Below are 24,224 nucleotides of genomic sequence, written 5' to 3'. Positions count from 1 at the left end.
ACAGTTTGAACCATTGATTTAACACAAGGAAAACTCCTCAGTATAAAAAACTGTCCTAAGAACTTATTATGAACTTATTATGATTAAGAAAAGGGTTATTTTGAAAAGTTCATTAAACACCGCACACTGCATACTGTTCTTTATTCTCTGTATTTTTTGGAGCGAAGAACTTTTCATATTGATCAAGTTTTCCTGCCATACACCTGCACCACTATAATAGTCATTGGAAAGTTAAGCTTAATTATCACTGACTATTATAGTGGTGCAGGTGTAACGCAGGGCCTCAGTACTACTCTACTATGACATAACACAGGGCCTCTAGTAATGCACTACGACTTGGTCATTGACATTCTGGTAACAGCACATTTATAACACAGTGTCTTAATGGGTTAAAAAGAAGTGTTTGGTCCAACTGGAAACACGCAATATGAAGAGTTCATTCAACACCGCACACTGGATGCTGTTCTTTCTTCTCTTTGTTTTTTTTTTGGAGCGAACAACGTGTTTCAAAAAGAACAGTACCCAGTGTACAGTTGAACTTTTCATTTTGATCAAGTTTTCCTACCTTACACCTGCACCTGTTGAAAAAGGTAGGTCTGCACACTGCCGATAAGCTCCAAAAATAAACTTTATTATTTAAAATGCAACGTTTCGATCACACTGGATCTTCATCAGGCATATATGTTTGATGAAGATCCAGTGTGATCGAAATGATGCATTTTAATAATAAAGTTTATTTTTGGAGCTTATTGGCAGTGTGCAGACCTACCTTTTTCAACTATCTGATTTTTTTGTCTGGCACCTGCAACAAGTGTTTTTGGATGTGCGCACCCTACCCAAAACTACTTACACCTGCACCTGGACATCTGAAGGCTTGTGTGCAAGGACTTTCATGTACAAATTGATTATTATTTACACAAATAGTAACAAAAAAATAGTTTTGGCGTTTAAAACCTACCTACCTGTGAGGTAGAAGTTGAGCACGCTGCGGAAGGCGCGTGGGCTGCGGTCGAAGTAGAACTCCCGGCTGGCCGCGCTGTAGTCGTCGCACAGATCCAAGATGGCCGCCTCCGAGCGGCAGCAGATCAGGCGCGCCAGACGCGTCTGAGGGAAGCGCATCAGGACGCCCCGCCCCACGCGGTGGACAACGCCGCCCACGTTCAGCGTCACCATCTCCTCCTCCACCACCACCTGCTCCTCCTCTTCCTCCCGGCCACCGACGCGGCGGTGACGGTTGTGGCGCAGTACCTGGCCGTACATCACGCCAGCGTTATACGGGGGCATTGGGGTGGCGCTCTGGGGGGGCGGAGGGGGATGGGTCGGTGGATGGGTGGAGGGACTTGACTTGGCCTGGAGTTGGATTGTCTTGAGCCAGTATTTTCTGAACGTCTCTTTGAAAGGAACAAGCCAATACAATCCGTATCCCGCTAAAGAGCCATGGATACCATCTCTAATTCAGAGGTCATCGGGTGCCAGTTGCTGGTTGCTGGTTGCTGGTGGGTATATGGATGATGGGTGGAGGGATTCAGCTTTTGGTTGGATGTGGATCGTCTCGTCTTGGCTGAGGTATCCATTCAGACTGATGTGTGTGTGTGTGTGTGTGTGTGTGTGTGTGTGTGTGTGTGTGTGTGTGTGTGTGTGTGTGTGTGTGTGTGTGTGTGTTTGTGTGTGTGTGCGTGTGATTTTTGTCAATGTCTTACATGTATGTTTAGTTTAACTGCACATTGGAGACTGGTCAAACGCAATTTCAAACGTCTGTGCTTACCCTGTTACATAGATTTTTGACAATGAAGTACTCTTGACTTGACTTGACTTGACTTGTATGTGCATTGTGCACCATGAAGACGTTGTCTGGAGGCCTTGGCATAGCCTGCTGGGTGGATACTGGATGTTGGCTCGGCACACTTCTCCATCTGAAGAGAAAGAGACAATAATTCTTAGAGCCTCTTTTTACTAGTGGTGTGCATTGGCACAGCCCTCACGATTCGATTCGATTCCGATTCGGGAGGTAGCGATTCGATTCGATTCGATTCAATTCTATTCGATTAGATTCGATCCGATTCAATTCTACAATGCATTGCAAAGCATTACATTTCTACTGAAAGCAAAGCAAACGTTTCATCAGTCATAAGGCAATACAAGTAGTCAGATACTGACAGGGCCGGTTATAAGCATAGGCCGGCTAGGCGGTCGCCTAGAGCGCAATGTGAAGAAGGAGCGCCGAAATGGCGCTCTCCGATGTGTAATTTTGCGATATGGAGGTTTTTTTTATGAAGTCGCAATCAACTCCTCACGGCAAAGCGCCCCTCAGCCAATAGTAATATCGCTTTCAACTGTCTCTGGGAAGTCTGTGAACCAATAAACAGACAGTCCTGAGAAAGGGGGCGGGACGAGTGACAGCGTTCGATCTATTATGAATTTGGAGACTCATTCGAGAGACAGAGGGCAAGCGCGAACAGCAATGCTGCTCTGCTGGGTGGAGAATTGTTATGTTCTCATTAAACCAGTCATTGCATGATGCAGGAGTTGCAGAGGGTGTTTTGGAAGTATGTGATTTAATCAGCAACCGTTTGTGATAATGTAAAGCCTAATAGTTATGAGGCTACTGTTTGGAATTAGAGGGAAAAAGAGCTTTGCTTTTGATCTGAGAAATCGCTAGTTAGCATGCTAACATTAGCCAAGTATGCCAAGCAATGAAATCCAGTAAAGTAGCTGTTAGTAGCCTACTCACTAACACCCACCTGACATCATAATACTTGCTTAGGTTGACAAGCAATGTAAAGTAAGACTGGTGCCACGCTTAAAACAATTTTAGCTGCCATATCTCCTTCCATCCACTTGAATGAATTACCTGCTTGTTGTAAGCTTATATAAAAAAAACATTGTTTCCAGACCAGAATGACATATAGGCCTACATTAATCATGTAACAGAACCATGCACAGCATGTTTTCATGCTGAGTGATGTAGTATTGCAGACAAGTGAGGCTATTTACTATATTTTGTATATTATGAAATTCAAAAGCGTGACAGCTTTTCTCCCTTTCTCTCACCCTGTCCCTCCAGTTCAAACACATAGATAGCCCCCTTCTCATTCTCCGACTCACAAATGCACCACTATTTCCAGTACAGAAATGAAATTGGTTTGGAATCATAGACAGCACAAATGTGTAGCTTATTAAAATTGTTATGCTGCCATGCTTTGTGATGCTGTAGGTAGTGTAGATAGGCTATCAATGCAGACCTCCTTGGTAGGCCTATTGTCTACACATGCATTTGACATGCAAATGTACTGTACCACTCTCCTGGCATTTCAATCCCATTTTACAATTCAAACACATTGATAACCTCCCTCTCATCTGGGGTTGGGGGCACCACCACCATTACATCCAAGACACCACACAGTGAAGGTACTTTCATGCGACTCAATCTGATGTGTTGGTCGGCTGTCCAAAAGAACCAGAAATCCATTTGATGCAAAACAGTTATTGTTCTTGATGCTATTTAGTTAAGCTTACTATCGGTATTACTCNTGTGTTATGTAAGGTATAAAAAAAGGGGGGGGCGCCAGAACTCAAACTCGCCTAGGGCGCCAAATAAGCCAGAACCGGCCCTGGATACTGAGCAACAATGTATTGGCTGTTTTCTGTATCAGTCTTGCAGTTTGTAATGCTTTGAAGTTCTTTTATTTAATTCAACATTAATTTGCTCCCTAAATATCAACGGAAGTAATTGAAACTTAAAAAAAATTGCTGCATCGATTCTGGAACTTGCCGCATTGAATTGAATCGCCCTGCCCCCGCATTGCATTGCCGAATCGATTATTGTTGACACACCACTACTATTTACAGTCAGGAGGGGGCGTTGGATCACATTCTGGGGCCTGTACACAAGTATATTAATTGCAGCCTCAATTCCCTATTTAAAGGTGCACTGTGTAATATTTTAGTAGCTTATTTCCAGAATTCATGCTGCCCATTCACAAATGTTACCTTTTATATGAATAATACGTAGCCTACCACCACCATTAAATTTTAAGAATGTATGTAGGCCTACTATTATGACTGGGAAAATTGTACTTTTCATAGGCCTACATGAGAAGGGTAATCTTCTCCATGGTCTGCCATTTTGAATTTTCATAAAAAGACATTTTAGTTGCAAAACTCACTGTACTTTGGTCATACTGGTAAATAAAAGTTTATTATTTAGTAAATATTCACGAAAATATCAAAGTCAAAAGGCAGCACCCAGTGAGCAGTGTAGTTGGAATACCTTCTCTGTCCACCATCCTACACATTGCACCTTTACAAGAAAAATTCTAAACTGCCCGTGGTAGTCCACGTTGAGGGGTACGGGAGAAGACACACTGCATGTACAGTATTCTAGTAGCCTATCTGTATTCATAACAGATATTAAATTAGATGCTCCAGCAAATTAGACTGACAATCCTAACATCCGCAATCATAATGCCCTGAAATGATGATGATAATGATGTGTTCATAATATTAAGCAGTACCTAACAATGAACTTCATCTTGAAGATAAACTAGGATCTTAATATGCTAAAGATTATTTTAACTGCTGAGACAAAACTGTGGATTAATTGCAAAATGCGTTTTGATCTGGACCGGAGAGGGTCCTAACACCGAAACGGACATAACAGACCGACACGGAGCAAAACGGACCGTGTGTTTACCATCGAAACACATTTAAAACTGTCCTGTATTTAATATCCAATGATTGTAACAGCCAATTCTTCCAAAAATATGAAAAATTATTCAAAACGGTACTTTTGGGAATACCTCTCGCCCATTCACTCCCATTGCTCTCTTCCTCCCTGTGTCGCCCGCCAACCTCTCTTGTCCTCACTCACAGATTATCATCTATTTCCAGGTTTTTCTAGAGTAAATTACTATAAGAAGTTCAGAATACCGTTAAACATTAGGCATAATGACAAATGTATTTAAATGGTAAACATTGTCAGTTTTGTTCCGTTGTGGTGTTTGGGGAGACCGAGGTCCTAAAATCACACCCATGGCATGCACCAACGGGAAAGCGGACCCAAACCAAAGTGTTTACGCGATAACAGAAAAGCGCACTAAAGCCTGCCAACAAAATAGGCTACTTACCATGTTGATGATATGTCATTTCTTGTCCGCAAATGTTTCGTGATCAGCGTAGATCCAGGCTACTCCGTGTATCATCCCCCATCCTCGTGCCCACCCATCTCACTCCAGGACAGATGCGCTGAGTTCCGACCCGCGTGAGACCTTCCTCAACTGCTCTGTCCCCCTCGCGGAACTGCTACTTCACTGTTGCTCGTGCTTACAAGGGTTTCCTTCCAATATGCGGACTCCCGTCCTCTCTTGCTCTTTTGCCTCCATGTGGCCTCGGGATGACGTCACCGACGACAGAATATAAGTATGTTTCAACATCTCGCAAAAGCGCAATCCGATATTGTCATTTTTCTCATTTGCAATCGGTTTGGTGAATGAAGAACAGTCCCCCAAAAAGTTGTTGTGGCTTGACTGACAACGGGGAAACTGTATTGTTTTCTCCACGGAGGTGGGGGGTGTCAGCGAAACGCGAGGCCACAAAGACAAGGTGAGGAAGGGAGTCCACATATAGGAGTTTTACCAAACTCAAATCACATCAAGCAGAGACCAACACGAAAATCCCAAAGTGTTTTTTTTTCTTTACCAAGAACAACACACCCGGAATCCAAAATCAAATGTTTAGATTTTAAAAAGTGATGGCTAGCTTTAATAACGCGTCATTTCATGTAATTTGTTTCCTGGTTTTGTAAACAGGACAGGAGACAGTGGGTATTTCTCAAAACCTAGTGCGCACACTTCCAGTGTGCTCAGCCTAATTAGTTTCGCCCAGTTATTGGATACTCCATAGAGATCATCAAAGAGTAGGCCTATCCAATCACTGGGCGTGACTAATTAGTAGGCTACACTTGGAAGTGTGCGCACTAGGTTTTGAGAAATATCCAGATTGATTGACTGGCCAATGACAACCAGAGTTACGCATGCCAAATTGATGGAGTGCCAGTTAAATAGAACTGGAGGCACCTGTTGGACTTCATTGAGCCGCAAACTCGCTCCGTTAAAAAGAGAAGGCTGCGCCTTTAACCTGCTAGCCTGGACTGTGGCTTTCCTCATCACCGCCTCAAACACTCACGTTTGTCTCTGATGTTAAGAATGAATCTCGCCATCTGTGTGCAGTGAGTTTTCGCAGTTTTTCCAACTAATTTGGTATTTTCCCCTTTAGCCTACTGTTTGACATTGACTTTCTGACTAAACTAAACATATATTTTAACATCTTTCAGGGTTGTCATATTCATAAGCACAGTCACCCACACGTGGGCACAAAAAGGTAAGTGTTTCTAACAAAGTTGTTTTCAATCTTCTTGAGCCAAGGCATACTTTTTGCGAGGACAAAAAATAATCTTGCACACCATTGTTAAATGTTAAAGGGACACTGTGCATGATTTTTAGTTGTTTATTTCCAGAATCCATGCTACCCATTCACAAATGTGACCTTTTTTATGAATACTTACTACCATCGACATATGCGGTGTTCATTATGACTGTGAAAATTGCACTTTTCATACATTAAAAGGGGGATCTTCTCCATGGTCCGCCATTTTGAATATCCAGAAATAGACATTTTTAGCCGAAAAAGAAAAAGACTGTACTTGGGCCATACTAGAAAATATTAGTTTATTACTCAGTAAACTGTCATGAAAAGATCAAATTTAGCAATAGGCAACCCAGTTTCAATGAGCAGCATAGTTGCAGTACCGTTTTTGACCATTTTCCCGCACAGTGTCCCTTTTAACAAAAAAATAAAAACCTATTAACCATGAACAATGTAGGCCTAGGCTACAGTCGCTCTGTAATTTTCCAAGTCACATAAGATGATCTTTTAATGGCATAGTGTTCCTCTGTTCAGTGGTTGAAAGCACTGTTTTTATAAAATAAAAATCATATTCACTCACTACGTTTACATGATGGTTTTTAATTCCGAATTTTAAAGCGTTCACATGACTCCTTCAAAGCGGAATTGAGCTTTATTCGGTATTTAAGTAGGCCTATGTTAATTCCAAATTAAATGTCTCGTGTTAACGTAGCAAGTGTTTAACATTGTTGTGACGTCCACTATTTCTCCAGAAGCAGTTGCAGATGGCGGTGGCGGCAGCGGCGTCGGGGCTGAGTGCTTGGGAAACATTTTGCGTATCACCGTTCCTGGTCCGCTTTTAGCGGGGAAGCGTGTTGACTTGGCTTTTCGCAGTAAGTTGCAGTTTGCTATAACCTAGCCTCGCGGTGTACTTTTGCTGGGTCTCAAATGGTGCACTTGACTGTGCACATCAGTGTTCATGTTTTAGTGCGTATGGCGTATTAAATATGCATTAAAATGTAGTGCCCATGTTTCAGTGTGTATGCCGTATTAAATATGCACTAAAAGGTAGTGCACAAGTGCACCATCAGAGACGCAGTAGCTCATTTTATTTATCTCGCTGCGCAGCATGGAGGTGGGTGACTTTCCTTACCGCAGAAATACACCAGCGGCGATCTGAGCGAGTCGCGCGACGGAAGTAATTGACTTTGTATTGAGTCGAGAGACAAAAGCGATTCTGGAGACTAGAGCGATTTGCGCGACGAGCGCGACAATTTGAAGTTGAAATCTTTTCAACTTTCTATGACGCGGTTCGGTGACAAGCCGCGACAGCCAATGACTGTATAGAGGTCATTGACCACAGCCAATGGGAATGCTTGACTGCTTTGCCTTCTGCCTGTACGGACATACTCTAGTCTCCTCAGTCTCTCGTATCGCTTGCTGCTACACTCTGTCGCTTGAGTCGCGTCGCCGCTGGTGTATCTCTGCGGTTAGACTACATGTTCATCTTTTCTACTTTCTCCTCAAAATGTCTTCCTAGCAGTGGAGTTCTTTTGTACTTTTACGTTTTTGAAATGAATAGGCCTACTTTTACTTGAGAGCATTTTGACAGTAGGCTACTTAACTCAAGTACAGTGTGGAATCTGGCCTGAAAACTGAGTAAAATTTAGACTGAGACAAAAAGCCATTCAAAATAATTCAACAATCTGCCGGAAGTTAAAGATTCTGCAGCAGGATTGCACGCAGCTTTTCCAATATCTTACTTGTCCCTCCCACCTGTCTTGGGTCAATGAATTGGATGATGGCTTGTGCCAAGCAAGCGATGGAGAGGTTATGGAAGACGATATTCAAGAAAGTCATTGACAAAAAAAATAAAGTGAAATGAACATTGTGCTTGAGTAGATTTTTAGAAGGGTACTTTTTTAAACTTCACTAGGCTTTAAGCAAAGTAAAGATACTTTTCTTCAAAACTTGTTGGCCGTTGGGCCTACTTCAGGCGACTCTTGCATAGAGACAAGGAGCAGTAGGGTGTTTTGTAATTTAAAAACCCTTTATCTTAACTGGGGTACATGACTAAAAACGCTAAAAAAAGATCCTTTTGCTTGAGTATAATGTTTGTCCTGTCTTGGCCTCTGCTGTCTAGATGGTACAGATGTGGTCAGCGTGACCCCTGGCCTGGCCTCTCAGTGTGGATACACCAACAGCTCCGACCCCTGGAGCAACATGCTGCTCTACGTCTCTCTGCAACACTGCTTTGCTGAGCCCTTGATGGTAGGAAAATGGACAATGGGGGAATGGTTACCATTGTAGTTTGACTCTTTCTCTTCAGCTTTGCTGAGCCCTTGATGGTAGGAAAATGGACACCAGGTTGGGGTGAGTACGTTCCAATATGCGACCTTGCTTCCTCCACTTGTGCTTGTGGCCTCGTACCAGGAAGTAATATGTCTCAATGACATCACTGACAACAGTGTTATATTTCAGTATCTCTCAAAAGCTCAATTGTAAAGTGATTTTCTCATTTGCAAACTGGGTGGTGAGTGAAGAAAAGTCCCCCAAAAATTGTTTTCGCTAGGCTGACAGCTGGGAAACTTTGTTTTCTCCAGGGCCAGGAGGCAGGCGAGGCCACAAGCACAAGTGGAGGATGAGAGTCTGCATATTGGAGTGCACCCTAATAGTTTGGCCATTTCTCTCCAGCATGGCTATGTGCAATCCATGATGGTAGGAAAATGGACATGGGGTTACCTTATTTTGGGCCGTTTCTCTCCAGCATTGCTTTGTGCTATTTGCTATGTGCAATCCATGACGGTATAAAAATGGGACATGCAGACTTCTACTCTTTCTACTATCAGGTGTTTGGCTGCCAAACTTTGGCATGTACCATAATTCCAATAGCACGTAATGAACGCACAAACGGCTGTTTCCCTTTCTGCCTCGCTGTGTAGGGTATTGACTGGCAGGCGGCACGCGTGACTCACCTGCACATCCGAACGTCTGGCGGTTTCCCGCCCTCCCAGGAGGTGCTCCCCGTGTCCCCGATCTGCCCCATCCCACGGCGGGCCGCACGGGAAGTCCTCTGCACCCAGAACTTCATGGAGGTCAGTGTTTATCCAGCCTGATTATAATCTCTTCATGGAGGTCAGTGTTTATCTAGCCTGATTATAATCTCTTCGAGACTTTGGTCAAAAATACTGAATCAGAGCAAGATATCGCAAAACACGCCCACTCAATGCAAAAGCGTGTGCTGAAGTTGGGTCTCCTAAGGGGACATTGTCCCCTACTTCTCTTTTTGAGGAGTTTGCGCAAGACGTGCGCTACTGCCATCTACAGCGCTAAGGGGACTTCATTGATTCTCAACCTCAGGACTCTGAAGGTCTCCTAAAGGGGCGTTCACCTGACATGAATTTGATACCGGAAAATAAACAAAATGACGCTTCTTGTTAGATCCACCTTATTTGCTTTGGTATTTCTCAACCTAGTATGCACACTTCCAAGTGTATTCAGCCTAATTGGTCACGCCCAGTGATTGTATACTCCGTAAAGTTCACCAAAGAGTATCTAATCACTGGGCGGGACTAATTGGGCTGATGCACTTGGAAGTGTGCGCACTAGGTTGACAAATGACCTTGGTCTGACCAAGTGCACAACTATTAACGTTTCCCAAACGATATGGTTGACCCGCCTCCCTAGGTTTGCTACTGGTTGACTGCTTTTCGACAAATTTGGGTGCCGTTCTCGATTTTTCTGGAAATCCGAAAAAATATTTACATTGCTCTTGGCCTGACTAGAAGCAACAAAGGTGTTGTGTCACTAGGAGGGCGTGACTTGGCTAGTGTTTATCCGAATTGCTGCACTTAAAGAGGCACTCTGTTTTTAGCAGTGTCTTTCCAGATTTCATGCTGCCCATTCACAAATGTAACCTTTTCATTAATACTTACCACCACCATCAAATTTTAAGAATTAATGACTTGGGAGAATTGCACTCTTCATACCTGAAAAGAGCAATCTTAATGTCCGTCATTTTGAATATCCAGAAATGGACATTTGTAGATCTAAAACTTGTACTTTTGTCATACTACTAAATATTAGTTTACACTTGTTGTCAATGTTTCTTTTCTTGTCCGTTAGGTCTCGCTGGAGCATGACCTGATGGCAGCCGGTGTGAGCGGTGCGAGCTCGTCTAAAGCGGGACCTGGGGTACGAACTTTAGCCAGTTTTCTAAAGCGGGACCTGGGGTACGAACTTTAGCCAGTTTTCTAAAGCGGGACCTGGGGTACGAACTTTAGCCAGTTTTCTAAAGCGGGACCTGGGGTACGAACTTTAGCCAGTTTTCTAAAGCGGGATCTGGGGTACAAACTCTTTTTGTCTGGCCAGGGGCCCATGGCATCATAATGCCTGTCCAGTGTTAATTTAGTATCGCACGCAATGGCATAGCAGCACATTGTGGGCCCTATGTACAGTCAGCTCCAATGGGGCACCTAAGTCACGCCCTGTACTTCCTGGTTCATGGGGCAGAGGAAGTCAAAATAATTACTGGGCTTGAAATTAGGGGTCTTTCGACAACAATCCAAACCTTGGACCTCCACTTATGCACCACAAATCCACCACGACTCGCCTCGTTCACTTCCATTCATTTTTTTGCAACTGTCTGCCTCATGAACCAGGAAGTAGAGGGCGTGACTTAGGTGCCCCATTGACTCCTCCCGGGCATACAGTATATCTACATTAATTGGATTTTGTATGGGACCCTGGTGACTTGGTCTCACTTTACCCCCCCTGTACGACACCCCTGATCGTACAGATCACATGACTTTTGACCTCATCGACTGCATTCTTAAAATGTATTTGACGCCTGTTGTCGGTCCGTACACATTTTCGCACAATTGTTTGCTTTGAAAACCACCTTGGTTCGTGATGGCACATTGCTGCTTTTGCTGTGCAGCGTGCATGCACACTTAGCCATTTCGGTGCATGCATAAAATGTTCACAAATGTGCTGCACAGCAAAAGCGGCACTGCTCTATCAAAAACGAGCCCATAGGCTGGCTCTCACCGGTGACTCCATATTGTCTGTCTCTAGGGTGCGTCTCCGTTCCGCCTGAAGGAGGTGATCTTCTACACCCCTCGAGAGCAGGTCTTCACCCCCGAGCAGCTCTACATGAATGACTACGCGCTGGACACCTCTCACTCACACCTGATGATCCGAGGACCCCTCAACGTCACCACCACCTACCATCAAGAGGCAAGTTGGGCTGCTCGATTGGTTGTACCCACTGACTTGTATACGTTATATGCCTGAGTCTTATTTTGGTCCCATTTCAGCCCTGTCTCAACTGAACACCGCAACACACACACACACACTCACTGTGTTGCCCTGGAAGTATGAGAATCCTCATGTCTTTTGTTTATCGCCACAGGTATCTGGGGTTCTAGAATCTTCACGCTTGTTTATTTATTACCACAGGTTTCTGGCGTTCCCATGGTGATGATGAGGGCCTCTGTGGTCTATCAGCAGCGCTGGATGAGGTCACTAGTCAACACGGAGGCGGCCTGTCCTACAGGTGAGTTGCATTGCTTTTCGCAGACCATTTTCAACCAAAGCGACTAGCAGTCAAGGACATAATCGTAGTCAACAGAAACATCACTAGTAGAAACCAAGTACACAGGAAACGCACAGATGCTGTAGGACAAGGACAGGTTGACGAATACAGTATAATGCTATTCAAGTTGGGTTTTGTCTTATCAAGTTGGGAACTGCACTTTACAGTATAATGTTAGAGTCAAAGTGCAATGTGTTCAGTTCTTACAATTGTATCATTTTGTGTTGTCTTGACTCCTTTCCAAAGGGGGCGTGACCTTTAGTGCCAGCCACGTCACCTGGCACCTGCCTCGACACATCCCGCCCATGATGTCACCGGGCGCCGTGGTAACGGAGGTGTGGGTGGGGCTGGAGGGCAAGCGTATGGAGCAGGCGGCCATGCAGACGCGCGGCTACTCGCTCCACACCACCCAGCAACACTACGTACTGGAGATGCCCATGCAGAGTCCTGAAGGATACTTCAAGGTGAGGTCGTGTTGACCTGCAGAATGGAATGTATTCAATAGCAGTTCCAGATATGACCACCAGATGGACCTACCGAGACCCCGGAGGGATACTTCAAGGTGACGTTGTGTTGACATGCAGAATGCAGTGGAGGGTTTTTGAATGGGGAAATGCTGGAGATGCTAATTGCTAATAAAGTGTTCATATTTGCACCTCCACTAATTGGTGAACAAAACGCATACCAGAAAAGGAGGTGCTGGCAACCAGTAAGACACTTGAAAGAGAAGTGCCGCACACTCCGGAGTTGCAGAATTGGTGACAACATTTTAATTGTCACATTTTAATGTGACAACGTTTCGGCCTGTCTGCCTTCCTCAGTCCTGAGGAAGGCCGACAGTCCGCAACGTTGTCACATTAAAAGACCAATTCTGCAACTTGGGAGTGCAGCACTTCTCTCTTCCTACATATTTATTCACCAAGACCGCCCCTTTCCACAGAGCCTGATCCACAGGGGGCGCTACCACCTGACTTACTCTGTGGAGCCCATGATCGAGTTGCTGTGGACCGACTCTGGGGACGCCATCCAGAACCAACACAAGGACTCCGGGGACGCCACCCACAAGGAGTCCGGGGACGCGACCCAGACCAGATATAAGGTCCTTTTCCCGATCACCTCCCCACCCCTGCCTCGTCCACCACAGACAACTGTTGGTGAGTTTCAGCCCTAGTATATGAAACCCATTTTTACTTTTTGTCAAGTGTGGAGTTCTCCTTCATCCTACTATTGAGGCATGGAGTCGCAGTCTTGTTTTCTTATGGGTCTTACTTTTTAACTTTTTTTTTTAACCTGCAATCTTTCCATTTGCAGATGTTGATCAAGCGACGAGCATGTTTAACGTAGCCGTGGGGCCTTTCCTGCACGATGTGGACCTGCTAAAGATCCGGACTAGCTCTGGGGAGATGAGCGTGGCGGAGGCCATTGCTAGCGGCTTCGACATCCAACAGCTTGCCATCGGGAACGGCGCCAAAGTGTTTGTTCTACGCATTCCCCTTTCCCACCCCGTGGCGGTTAAAACGGTAAGTTCCTCGTTCGAACTACCCAGCATGCCACACTAGCATTTATACTCTGAACAATTTAGAAGCTGTTCTACACTACAGTCTACACGTTCCCTCTTCCCACTCGCGGTAAGTTCGTCGTTCAAACTACAGAGTAAATGTGCACAGTAAAAAATATTTAAAGACATGTTTACCAGCTGCCTCAGCATTCCAGGCTGATTTACATCCTTATTGTAAGTTGTGTGAAGCTTTGAATTGCAGCGTTTGTGTTCACAAACACCTTACAATAAAGATTTCAATTAACATGGAATTCTGAGGCAGCTGGTAAAGTTATGATTTGAAGTTTAACCATGCTGATTTTTTTTGTGTATAGCCTACTCTTCCACCTGCTCTGTAGGTGTATGTACTTCATAAGAAATTCATATTCTTGCCTTATTGTGGCTAAGGTTTGTGCTTTCTTGACCGAGGTTTCCCATACATGGAACCATCTGTGGTGTAGCACCACAGAATGAAAACCATGCACCACAAATTGATTCCTTCTTTTGCCAATGCTTTCGCTCTCAAAAAGGGAAGGAGGGTGTGCGCACGAGTGCACCTTTCAACCTGAGGGGTATACAAAGAACCTGTTTTACTCCTGAACCAGCTTGAGGCTCTTAGATGATTTACTTAACTGGAGTCCTCATTTTCTACGAAACGAAGCTTCTTAATAGGCTATGGGCCCCTGTTATGCATCCCTCTTCCTCATCCGCGTCTCTCTCTGTAAATCTCCCCAGACCCCCAATGTGAAGACGGAGGCGTACGCTGCCCAGCTGGAGCTGGTGCTGGTCATCCTCCCCGAGGGCGTGACCTTTACTCTCCCAGTCGCCCTGGAAGCTGCTGTGGAGGACACGGGTACGTAACGCGGCCTTAAAGGGGCAGTGTGTAATATACAGGTACGCAGCCTTAAAGGGGCACTATGTAATATACAGGTACGCAGCCTGAAAGGGGCACTGTGTAATATACAGGTACGTGGCCTTAAAGGGGCACTATGTAACACAGGTACGTGGCCTTAAAGGGGCACTATGTAATATACAGGTACGCAGCCTTAAAGGGGCACTATGTAATATACAGGTACGCAGCCTGAAAGGGGCACTATGTAATATACAGGTACGTGGCCTTAAAGGGGCACTATGTAACACAGGTACGTGGCCTTAAAGGGGCACTGTGTAATATACAGGTACGCGGCCTTAAAGGGGCAGTGTGTAATATACAGGTACGCGGCCTTAAAGGGGCACTATGTAACTTATCTGCTGTAGAGTACATGGGTACGTAACGCGGCCTTAAAGGGGCACTATGTAACTTATTTGCTGCAGAGTACACGGGTACGTAACGCGGCCTTAAAGGGGCACTGTGTAACATATCTGCTGTGGAGGACACGGGTACGTAACGCGGCCTTAAAGGGGCACTATGTAACATATCTGCTGTGGAGGACACGGGTACGTAACGCGGCCTTAAAGGGGCAGTGTGTAATATCTCTGCTGTCGAGTACTCGGGTACGTAACGCGGCCTTAAAGGGGCACTGTGTAATATACAGGTACGCAGCCTTAAAGGGGCACTATGTAACATATCTGCTGTGGAGGACACGGGTACGTAACGCGGCCTTAAAGGGGCACTGTGTAATATACAGGTACGCGGCCTTAAAGGGGCACTGTGTAATATCTCTGCTGTCAAGTACTCGGGTACGTAACGCGGCCTTAAAGGGGCACTGTGTAATCTCCTCATCCTCCCCGAGCAGGTCACGTTTACTCACCCAGTGAGCTGCACGGACTGTACCCAATACCCTGAAAATTAACGTAACGAGCCATTACACTACACTAAGCTGACACTATCCAAAAGCACCTTATGTTCATTTTCAGTGTGTTGGGTGCAAGGTGTGAGCTCAGGGTGTTGGGTGTAATGTACCGGCTCCTGATCTCCGTTCTCTTCCTGATGCAGACATGGCCACGGTGAGCGGGTCATGTGACCAGCGTCAGTTCCACGTCACCGTGCGGTACGGCAGCAAGGGTTCCAACATCGAGACGGTGATCGGCCGCCGCGTCATGACTGATCAGCTGGCTAAGGAATACGGCCTCCGCAAGAACGCCACGCACTTCAACCTCGTCATACCCTTCGACTCTGCTGATGTGGCCAATGAGGTAGGCCGCACAGGGAGGCTGGCTGGGGGTGGGGGTGCAGGGGGTGGCTGTCGGTTTTTCAGGGTCTCCATTATGGGTGTAAGTGCAGTGCAGTGGTCCCTGCGGAGCACTTTGAGTCCTCCGGGGGGACAGCCACACTCCTGCGAGAGCGGCACGATCACGAGAAGGCCGTTCTCCAGCGAGAACTAAGATGTATGCATACATGCTTAATCCAAATTTCAGAGCGTGAACTAAAGAAATGGTATTTTTTCGTTTGCCCAACTCATGACTGTGCACTACTTTTCGAATTTATCTCTTAGGAAAAATTGGAATCTGGTGAATTGCTTGGGTTTTAGTTGCACCATGCGTGTGTGTGTTTGGTGCACCGTGTGTGTTTGGTGCACCATGTGTGTGTGATTGTGTTTGGTGCGTCGTGTGATTGTGTTTGGTGTGTGTGTTTGTTTCAGGCGGTGACTTCTGGGTCTGTGAGGGCCAGGCTTGATGTGAGTCTGAGGAACCCCGATGTGGGAATGGACATCACCCACTTCTCTACAGCCTGCACCTTTCCGGCCCACACTATTGGTAATGTTTATTTTTAGTCATTTTAAAAGATCAACTTTCACTAAACTGACCACTGTTTAACCGTTTTTAGTGGGTCACCGTACTTGCATACACATGCTACACTAGGTGCCCAAGTGGCGCGTCACCTCCACAGGCTGCATTTCCCAATTGACGTGCTCAAATGCAAAGCCAAGAGAATCAGGAAAAGGAGAATTTATCTTGTCACCAGAATGTGATTTGAGAGGGATTTTTGACATCCCTGCTGTAGACTTTTGCAACCATCTCTCAAAGTGATGAGATTGAAGATGATGAGCATGCAAAAATTCCAAAATGATATGCGTGTCCCCAGAGTGTGACTCCAATGGCAACATCGCTGCGTTGGCCATGAAGCTGGACTCAGTGGCGAGCCTCAACCCGACCCAGCTGACGCTCAACGACCCCTCGTGCGGCCCGGTGTACAGCGACGAGCGCCTCGCTTTCTTCTACTTCACTGCGGACACCTGCGGAACCACCAGACAGGTACGTAACGCCACCATGCTGTGACCTAGTGCTTTAGGTCAGAGGGTTGCCAGTTCGAATCCCACCCGCTCAGCTATGACTTAGTGCTTTGGGTCAGAGGGTTGCCGGTTCGAATCCCACCCGGTCAGCTGTGACTGAAGTGGTTAAGGAGATGGGCTTTAGATCAGACATCTTTGGGAGCACCAGACTGGTATGTTGGCATCCTAGAGCCTATAGTAAGAACCACTGGACAGGTACGTTGGTTCCACAGGTGTATACCCCCAGTAATGGCATGCCACCAGACGGGTACGTTGGCAGCCGTGGCTTAGTGAAATAATTTCTCAGAGTAAGATTATTCAAGCCCGTGCATTTCCTGCATCCATGTGATGTCAGGTGATAATAATGTATGATGTCAGGTGAACGCCCCTTTAGGAGACCTGCGGATAGGAGGTCGTCTTAATATATTCTTAATCTAAAGCTTATAGAGATTGAATCCTCCTCTACTCTCTTTGATCTTAAGCCCTTCTCAACCACTAAGCCAGAGGGTTGCCGGTTCAAATCCCACCCCTTCACTCTCCCTACACCTCTGGCTTTGTGTGGATTGATTAAAGGTGTCGGCTATGGGTAATGTAATGGTTTCCCAGTCAACGAAAAGAACCCCTTACATTAAAGTCCACAACATGAGGTTCCTTGTGCATAAGAGAAATGGGAGCCTGGTGTTCTGTTCTTTGATGGGTGTCTCCATTTATTTCTTGGCTCCACATTCTTTTCCTTGCAGTGATCAAAGTTAACGGCTCAAGTTTCTCAAACTTGTGGTGATTGAAGGTGGATGGCAATTACAATGCCTCATGTTTTCAGTGTGTGCTTGTCTGCTAAATGTAGTGACGTTCTAATAGTCGCCTATTTTCTTTTCTTCTCTTCCCAGTTTGAAGATGGAATGATGGTCTACGAGAACATTGCCACCGTGAAAAACGCCCAAAATGACAAAGCAGCCGCGACGCAATCTGACAAGACGACATCTGAGCCTAAATATCGGTATGCATTACTATAATATAAATATCGGTAAGCATTTCTATAATATAAATATCGGTATGCATTACTATAATTTATTATATGGTTGTGACGTCATCTGTCGAATGCTCCATTCATTTCAACGGGGCTCCCCAACGTTCGCACGTCTGTTATTTTTCGATAACGGACGGGTTGGTCTATAACAGACCGCTGTCAATGGCAACAAGACTTTTCACTGCTAAAGCGACTTTTCAACAAGACTCTAATCAGCTGCTGTGATAGACAACACCTGTTGTCCTGGCTACCTAGCTGTTAGCGGTGTTCCACAACGGCACTGTTTTGTTTTGCGCAGCAACAATCTTTTGACATTTAAAGCCTAGACTTCACATTAAATAGGCCTAAAGAAATGTCCCCGCCATGTGTGAATCATTTAAGTATATCCATATAATAAGCGGGTTAACTTTCGGCGAGTCGGTCGCTTTGTGGAATAGCAGCACTTCAGAGAGAACAAGACCCCTCCGCTCCGCGTCGGGGTCTAAAGATTCTCTCTGTCGTGCTGCTATTCCACGGTAGCGACCTTCTCGCCGAACGTTAACCCTTACATAAATATCGGTATGCGTTTCTATAATATAAATATCGGTATGCGTTACCATAATATAAATATCGGTATGCATTACTATAATATAAATATCGGTATGCGTTTCTATAATATAAATATCGGTATGCGTTTCTATAATATAAATATCGGTATGCGTTACCATAATATAAATATCGGTATGCATTACCATTTGTGCTGAAGTCCAACACAGTGAGGTACCAGACCAAATGTGAAATTAATTGCAAACTTTTCCATACTGGAATACAAGAAGGTTTGCGATGTGGTTTATTGATGCATCGCTACATGGGCAAATAGGCTGTGTCTCAAAGTCATGTGATTTACAATAATAACTGAGCTGCATGCCTTGTATGAAGTTGGGCTATACAAAGTGCTTAACAAATGGTTAAACGATATTAAAATGATAATGGAGTGAGGTAGAAAAGGGAAATGAGAGGAAAGGAGACAGAATACAGTAGAAACGATAAGTAAATGGAAAATGAATTAATTAAGGAAGACAAGTATTGTAGACCCTCTTTAATATCTACTTGAGGCCCAAAACAAGTTGTGTAGATAGATGGATTTATTATTATTAATTTTCCTGCAGGTTTAAGTTCTCCTGATGTAGATTTATTATTCTTCATTCTTTTCCTGCAGGTTCAAGTTCTCCTGTGTCTACATGGTGAACAGCAGCAGGACGTTGGCCTTCTCCACCGCAGCGCAGCAGTCTAATGTCCCCATGTCCAGCTCCAGCGTAGGAGAACTCCGGGTCCAAATCAGACTCGCTAAAGGTACAAAACTGCTTAATAGTGTAGTACTGGCAGGGGAACAAGCCTAGACGGAGATGGAACCAATTCTGGGAATTCAAGTATGACTTGTCTCTGACTTGGTCTGTCCGGTAGCCTGTCTTTGTGTCTGTCCCCAGACTAAAGCTGCAGTGATTTCTATGGCTCTATTGCCTCCACTTATCTTCATGGTCGAAACTTACAACCTGACACACGCAAGTCGATAAATCCATGTCCACTAGACTTGTGCTACAGCCAGTAGTACAATGGAGTCAATTCTATGAATCATCTGACTTGGTTATTAGGGGTCAGTTGTCTCCGGACAGGAACGCGCAGTCAAGGGGCCTAGTGTCCACAGATGTGGAAGTTTCTCATGTGTCTGTAGCGAAGGGATAGAGTTGCCCAGCCGGGACCCGGACCTTCTGGGGTAGTGAACTGGGGCCCTGACCACTACACCAAAGAGCCAGGCTCGTTGGCGTGACAGTCAGAACTCACTCCCATCGCAGTGACATTGTTATTGACTTGGTCTGTCCGTATGCCTGTCCCCTGTGAGCTTTGCTGAGTTCTACAGCTAGGGCGAGTACCCCGTAGTTGTCATTAGGCTCATACGACTTATTTTTGTCGATCGATGGAGAAAAATCATGTGAGCGAGAACTTGTTGTTGGTGTTATTAAAACTGGTGTGAGCTCATCGTCTTATTCATATTTGTGGCCGACTTTAAATGCACAGTTTGCTCTACTAACACACCGCCTGTTAAGAGTGGGGGGACCGGCAGTGAGGGGGAGCTGAAGTGGGGACCTGCGCAAACTTGTGAAGGGTGTGAGGCAAGACTCATACACAAGTGACTGAGTTGTTGACCAACCAGTTGATGGGAGCGTGAACTCGGAGGCGGTCTGCAGACGAGCGTTGAAGGGGATAAGCAACTGCAGAGGTTGCAAGATCTGACTGCAGTTGCATTGATCCTGCGCTAGTTTGACACCAAGTGACCTGTCACCTCATCGACGCAACATCACCGAAATTTTGAAGTTTGGATGAAAATGCTGCATGACGGTTAGATTTCCTGTCAGAGTGCATTGCTGTCTAAATGCGCATGCATGCGTTGATGCCTAATCGAATGCACTTATTGACTTGGTCTGTTCGTGTGCTTGTCCTCTGTAGACGTGAGCTACAGTGATTTCTACAGCGAGGGCGAGTACCCCGTGGTGCGCCATCTGAGCCAGCCACTGTACTTTGAGGTGGAGCTGCTGCAATTCCAGAACCCCGACGTGGAGCTGGTCGTCAAGGACTGCTGGGCAACGCTGAGCGGCGAGCACAAATCTCAACCACGATGGGACCTGCTGGTGGATGGGTAAGGCTGCTTTTTTTTTTCATATATACCATATATATGTCTCCAGGGCTGTTAATGGCCCTTGAGGATGACTTAATCAGCCCCCCCAGGAATTTGGGTGCTCATTACATTGTATGTATTGGGTAGGGGGCCCTTTTAGATGACTGTCACGGGCCCAGCAAAAGCTGTCAGCCACCCTGCCCTCTGTCTTTGGTTCTGTAAAGTAATAAGCCTCTGTGTGCTTAACGGGTGTCTGATGCCTATTCCTCCAGCTGTCCGAACCCTGAGGACCCAGAGCATGTGGTTTTCCACCCTGTAAGGCCGGACAACAGGGTGATGTTCCCCTCCCTCTTCAAGAGGTTCCAGGCCAAGATGTTCTCCTTCGCCAAACACGAGGACGATCCCACAGGACAGGTTGGTTCAGCACCCCCACTTTTGTTAACCACCAGTTGACCACTATGCGGCAATCAGTCATATATTAAATTGCAACAAGGGAGCAATAGGCTTTAAAGAATGAGCACAACTCTATAAAAACAAAGTAACGGGATGCTAATTCGCCAAAAAGTTGACTAAAATGTCAAAAGAGGAGAGGACTGCACTACTAGGCCCTAAACATTGTAATCTTCAGTCCTGGTTACAGTTTGACCAGACACTGTTCCGTTTCTTTTTTATTTCATTATTGAGAGTGACCAATATCTTCAGGTTTGCTCCCAACACGTTGCTAGTTTTGCTCCTAAGAGGTAGAAATTGTGTGGTTATTTTTGCTGTGACGTCCTGACTTGCAGTTAAATTGAATCAAGACTTTTGGCATCTTGCCCGGTGTAGTATTTGAACACTGAAACAAAAAAGCATCAAAGTGGTTTCCTGTTGTAGCCACTTCAATTGAAACATGAGTCCATTACTGTAGAATGTGGACATCGTAAATGACCCAATGACTCGTGCTGTGTGTTGCAGGTGATTTTAAATGACCCAATGACTCTATTTTTGACTGGCGATTTTCCACTGCAACATTGCTTTTGAAATGATGTGATGTAGTGGTCCATACACCGGGTATGAGCTCCAACAAATATAAACTTAAAGCTTTTCATTCTACAATCGGCAAGTTATGTTTTTGGGGGGCTCCTACAGTATGCGCACTGTGCAGGCACTCAATCCAGGTGCCAGACAAAAGCGGTAGAGTATACAGTTTGATAATTGTTTTGTGGATGTGCCGTGCGCATCCCAACTTCCAAATGGGCACCGAAAATGAGCCTGTTCTGTTTGGCAGGTGATTTTAAATGACCTCATGACTCATGCTCTGTTGTGTGTTGCTAGGTGCTGTTCCACTGTAACGTGGTCATCTGTGATCGGGGAGCCCAGCAGAGCGGAGTGTGTGGTGGACCATGCGCTGGCCTGCAGATGAGCACACAGGCTGGGAAAAGGGGTACGCTCAACCTACCCTTTACCACTTATACTTTTATTAAAGTCCTTCAAAATGAATATATGAAGAGTGACTTAAAACGAATAGGCTGGTTTATTCACACCAGTTTTATTGCTAAAATGACACCACGTGCCATTGTACTGCCCAGGTTGTGAAAAGGTGTACGGTGAAACTATTCACATTTTCAGAGGACTTAAAATTGTATGACGTGCCAATGTGAACAGGCTTGTGTTATTCAGAACAGTTTTTTTTTGGTTAAAATGGCACCACATGCAACTCTTGTGACATTGTGTTGTGTTCTTTCAGAGAGGAACATACCGCACACTCTAGCCGAAACGCTGTTTCTGTAAATAAAATTCAGCACGATGGACATGTGTGCGCTATCTTCCTCTCAAAGTGATCTTACACACGCTACCTGCACCTCGAAACCTCTGGTGTGCGTTGGTTTCCTCTGACTATTGTTTCATCACCAGATTCTGAGTCTCTCTTCCTCTTCCCTCCACAGGTTCTCGTGCTGCTCCTGAGCGCCAGGTGATGGATGTTGTCTCTGGGTTGATCATTTTGCTCTGACATTAAAAACAATAATAAACTTTGTTTTTAATCTCACAACACTTGCCTCTTTTTCTTTCAACACGACAATGATTTTGTCAATTGGTAAGCTTGTCCAATATCCCAACATTTAAGATGTTTCATCCCTTCTATATATCAATGGTTACACAGAGCAATATGAGGTTGAGTGGCTGTAGAGCAGTGTTTGCTAACCAGGGGTACGTGCGTGTACCACTAGGGGTACGCATGCTTGCTGCAAGGGTTATTTGGAAATATTTATTTTTTGTATGGAGTGGCCTAACTGTAGGGCACTGGGTTACTATGTTAGCGACCCAGGTTTGATTCTGTCGCGGGTCGTTTACTGGTCCTTACCAGTCCCTCCCCACTCCTTTTCGGTGTCTCCTCCACTGTCCTGTCAAAAATAAAGGCTAAAATGCCCTTAAAAAAAAAAAAATGTATGGAGCACAGTTCCAGTGGGACAGAGAAGGCACTCTAGGCCATGGTTTTGGGGTACTTAAGGCACAACTCCCTGGGTAATGGTTATAGCATGGGCAGCACCGTCAGCAGGGCATGTATTGCACATATCCAAGACCTGCTATAACCGTTACACTTTCCATAGTGTGCAGGGAAGCTGACGGTGATAAAGGGGTCAGTTGTAACGCCTGCATTCCACTTGGAGTCAACAAGGCATCAGACTTAGGTGCCGTTTCCACGGCAGGATATATTTTTAGCAGGGTTTTTTTTTTCTCCTCCAGGTGTAAATGCTACATGGGGATAAATCCTCCAACAAATGTGATTTAGCTCCCTAAATAGGATTTTTCCTAAAAAAAAAAAAAAGCCTGGGTTTTTTTTTATATCTGGACTTTGAAAATCTGCTACATGGAAACGGAAGGCCAAAACCAATGTAACCAGGAGAAAAATATCCACATATAAAAATATCCTGCAACGTGGAAACGGCTCCTTAGTCCTTCCATGCCATGAGGGCAAGTTGTTTCGAGTGGCCGGTTTAGGAGAATCACAATGGCGCCATCTGCTGGGGAAAAGACTTCCATGCCTACACCTACACCCATAGTTGTGAAAGTGTGAAGTGAAAGCCCAACTGAACTCTAACTCCCATTGTCATTGTGACTCAGCACGCCACAGGACACAAGTGCACACAACAAAATTGCATTTATGCCTCAGACGTGCAAGGGGGCAGCCCCAATGTTGCCTCAAGGGAGCAGTGCAGCAGGACGGTATCATACTCTACCTCAGTCATGGAGGAGGATGGGGCAGAGCACTGGTTAACTACTCCCCCCACCAACCTGGCGGGTCGGGAGTCGAACCGGCAACCTTTGGGCTCCTTTTTCCTGCTGTGAGGCATGGTGGTGCAGAAACTTATTTTTTGTTTAAAGTTATTGAATAAAACTTGTATCAATAACTCAAGAGTCTCTCATCATAAGGACTATGTTGAGTTGGATCCATAGCTGTTCAGGGAAATTCAAATAACGGAGAACAAAGAAAATGTCCCACAGACACTCCAGCCTTCCTGGTGACAGTCGAGGTTTAAAATAGAGTCGGGAGACCGCTGGCTTCTCAGTCTTTAACTTCTTTTTTCCCGCCATACATGGAAAGGCCTGTAAGTATGCACAAATGATAAGCCTTTATTCAAACATGGCTATTTTTAAGTTAAAACCATGAGGGCACACACCCTTGCATGCTCACTGGCTTTTAAAACAAATATTTTTTGGCTGAGAAGAGTGCCTTGAACTCATATTTATGATGACATTTTGTTTTCCACCACACCAAGAGCATCTTCAAGATCTTTTCCCACAACTCCTCAGCACTT

The 24,224-nt window shown here is 45.3% G+C and overlaps 2 protein-coding genes across 2 annotated transcripts in view; one reads left to right on the top strand and one right to left on the bottom strand.

Annotated features, from left to right (window-relative positions):
- Window positions 1-1,284, bottom strand: part of LOC134468302 (potassium voltage-gated channel subfamily S member 3-like) — a 57,160-nt gene extending 55,876 nt beyond the window's left edge. The window contains exon 1 of the mRNA XM_063222243.1: window positions 963-1,284. Within this exon, the coding sequence (XP_063078313.1) occupies window positions 963-1,284 (322 nt within the window). The remainder of the gene's footprint in view (window positions 1-962) is intronic.
- Window positions 1,285-6,112: 4,828 nt separating this feature from the next.
- On the top strand, window positions 6,113-22,456 carry LOC134469517 (uncharacterized). Its single transcript, XM_063223819.1, has 21 exons — window positions 6,113-6,226; window positions 6,332-6,378; window positions 7,176-7,295; window positions 8,546-8,673; window positions 9,345-9,497; window positions 10,528-10,596; window positions 11,479-11,640; window positions 11,863-11,959; window positions 12,245-12,462; window positions 12,939-13,152; window positions 13,310-13,518; window positions 14,271-14,388; window positions 15,472-15,671; window positions 16,118-16,232; window positions 16,561-16,730; window positions 17,635-17,744; window positions 18,973-19,106; window positions 20,259-20,448; window positions 20,700-20,841; window positions 21,742-21,850; window positions 22,353-22,456. Exons 1-21 carry the CDS (start codon window positions 6,195-6,197, stop codon window positions 22,415-22,417), a joined length of 2,802 nt encoding a protein of 933 aa, XP_063079889.1. The 5' UTR covers window positions 6,113-6,194; the 3' UTR covers window positions 22,418-22,456.
- The last annotated feature ends 1,768 nt before the right edge of the window (window positions 22,457-24,224 follow it).

This window comes from Engraulis encrasicolus, chromosome 18, assembly GCF_034702125.1.
Source record: "Engraulis encrasicolus isolate BLACKSEA-1 chromosome 18, IST_EnEncr_1.0, whole genome shotgun sequence".
In the NCBI taxonomy this organism is placed as follows: domain Eukaryota; kingdom Metazoa; phylum Chordata; class Actinopteri; order Clupeiformes; family Engraulidae; genus Engraulis; species Engraulis encrasicolus.
Note: the sequence above shows the minus strand (reverse complement) of the source record. Positions and strands in the feature narration are given on the sequence as shown.

Excerpts from the sequence above, each read along its gene's own strand:
- LOC134469517 (XM_063223819.1), top strand. The coding sequence starts at position 6,195 with ATGTTAAGAATGAATCTCGCCATCTGTGTGCA. Across the intron at positions 9,498-10,527 it reads GCACCCAGAACTTCATGGAG|GTCTCGCTGGAGCATGACCT; the intron begins GTCAGTGTTTAT and ends CTTGTCCGTTAG. Across the intron at positions 21,851-22,352 it reads CACACAGGCTGGGAAAAGGG|GTTCTCGTGCTGCTCCTGAG; the intron begins GTACGCTCAACC and ends TTCCCTCCACAG.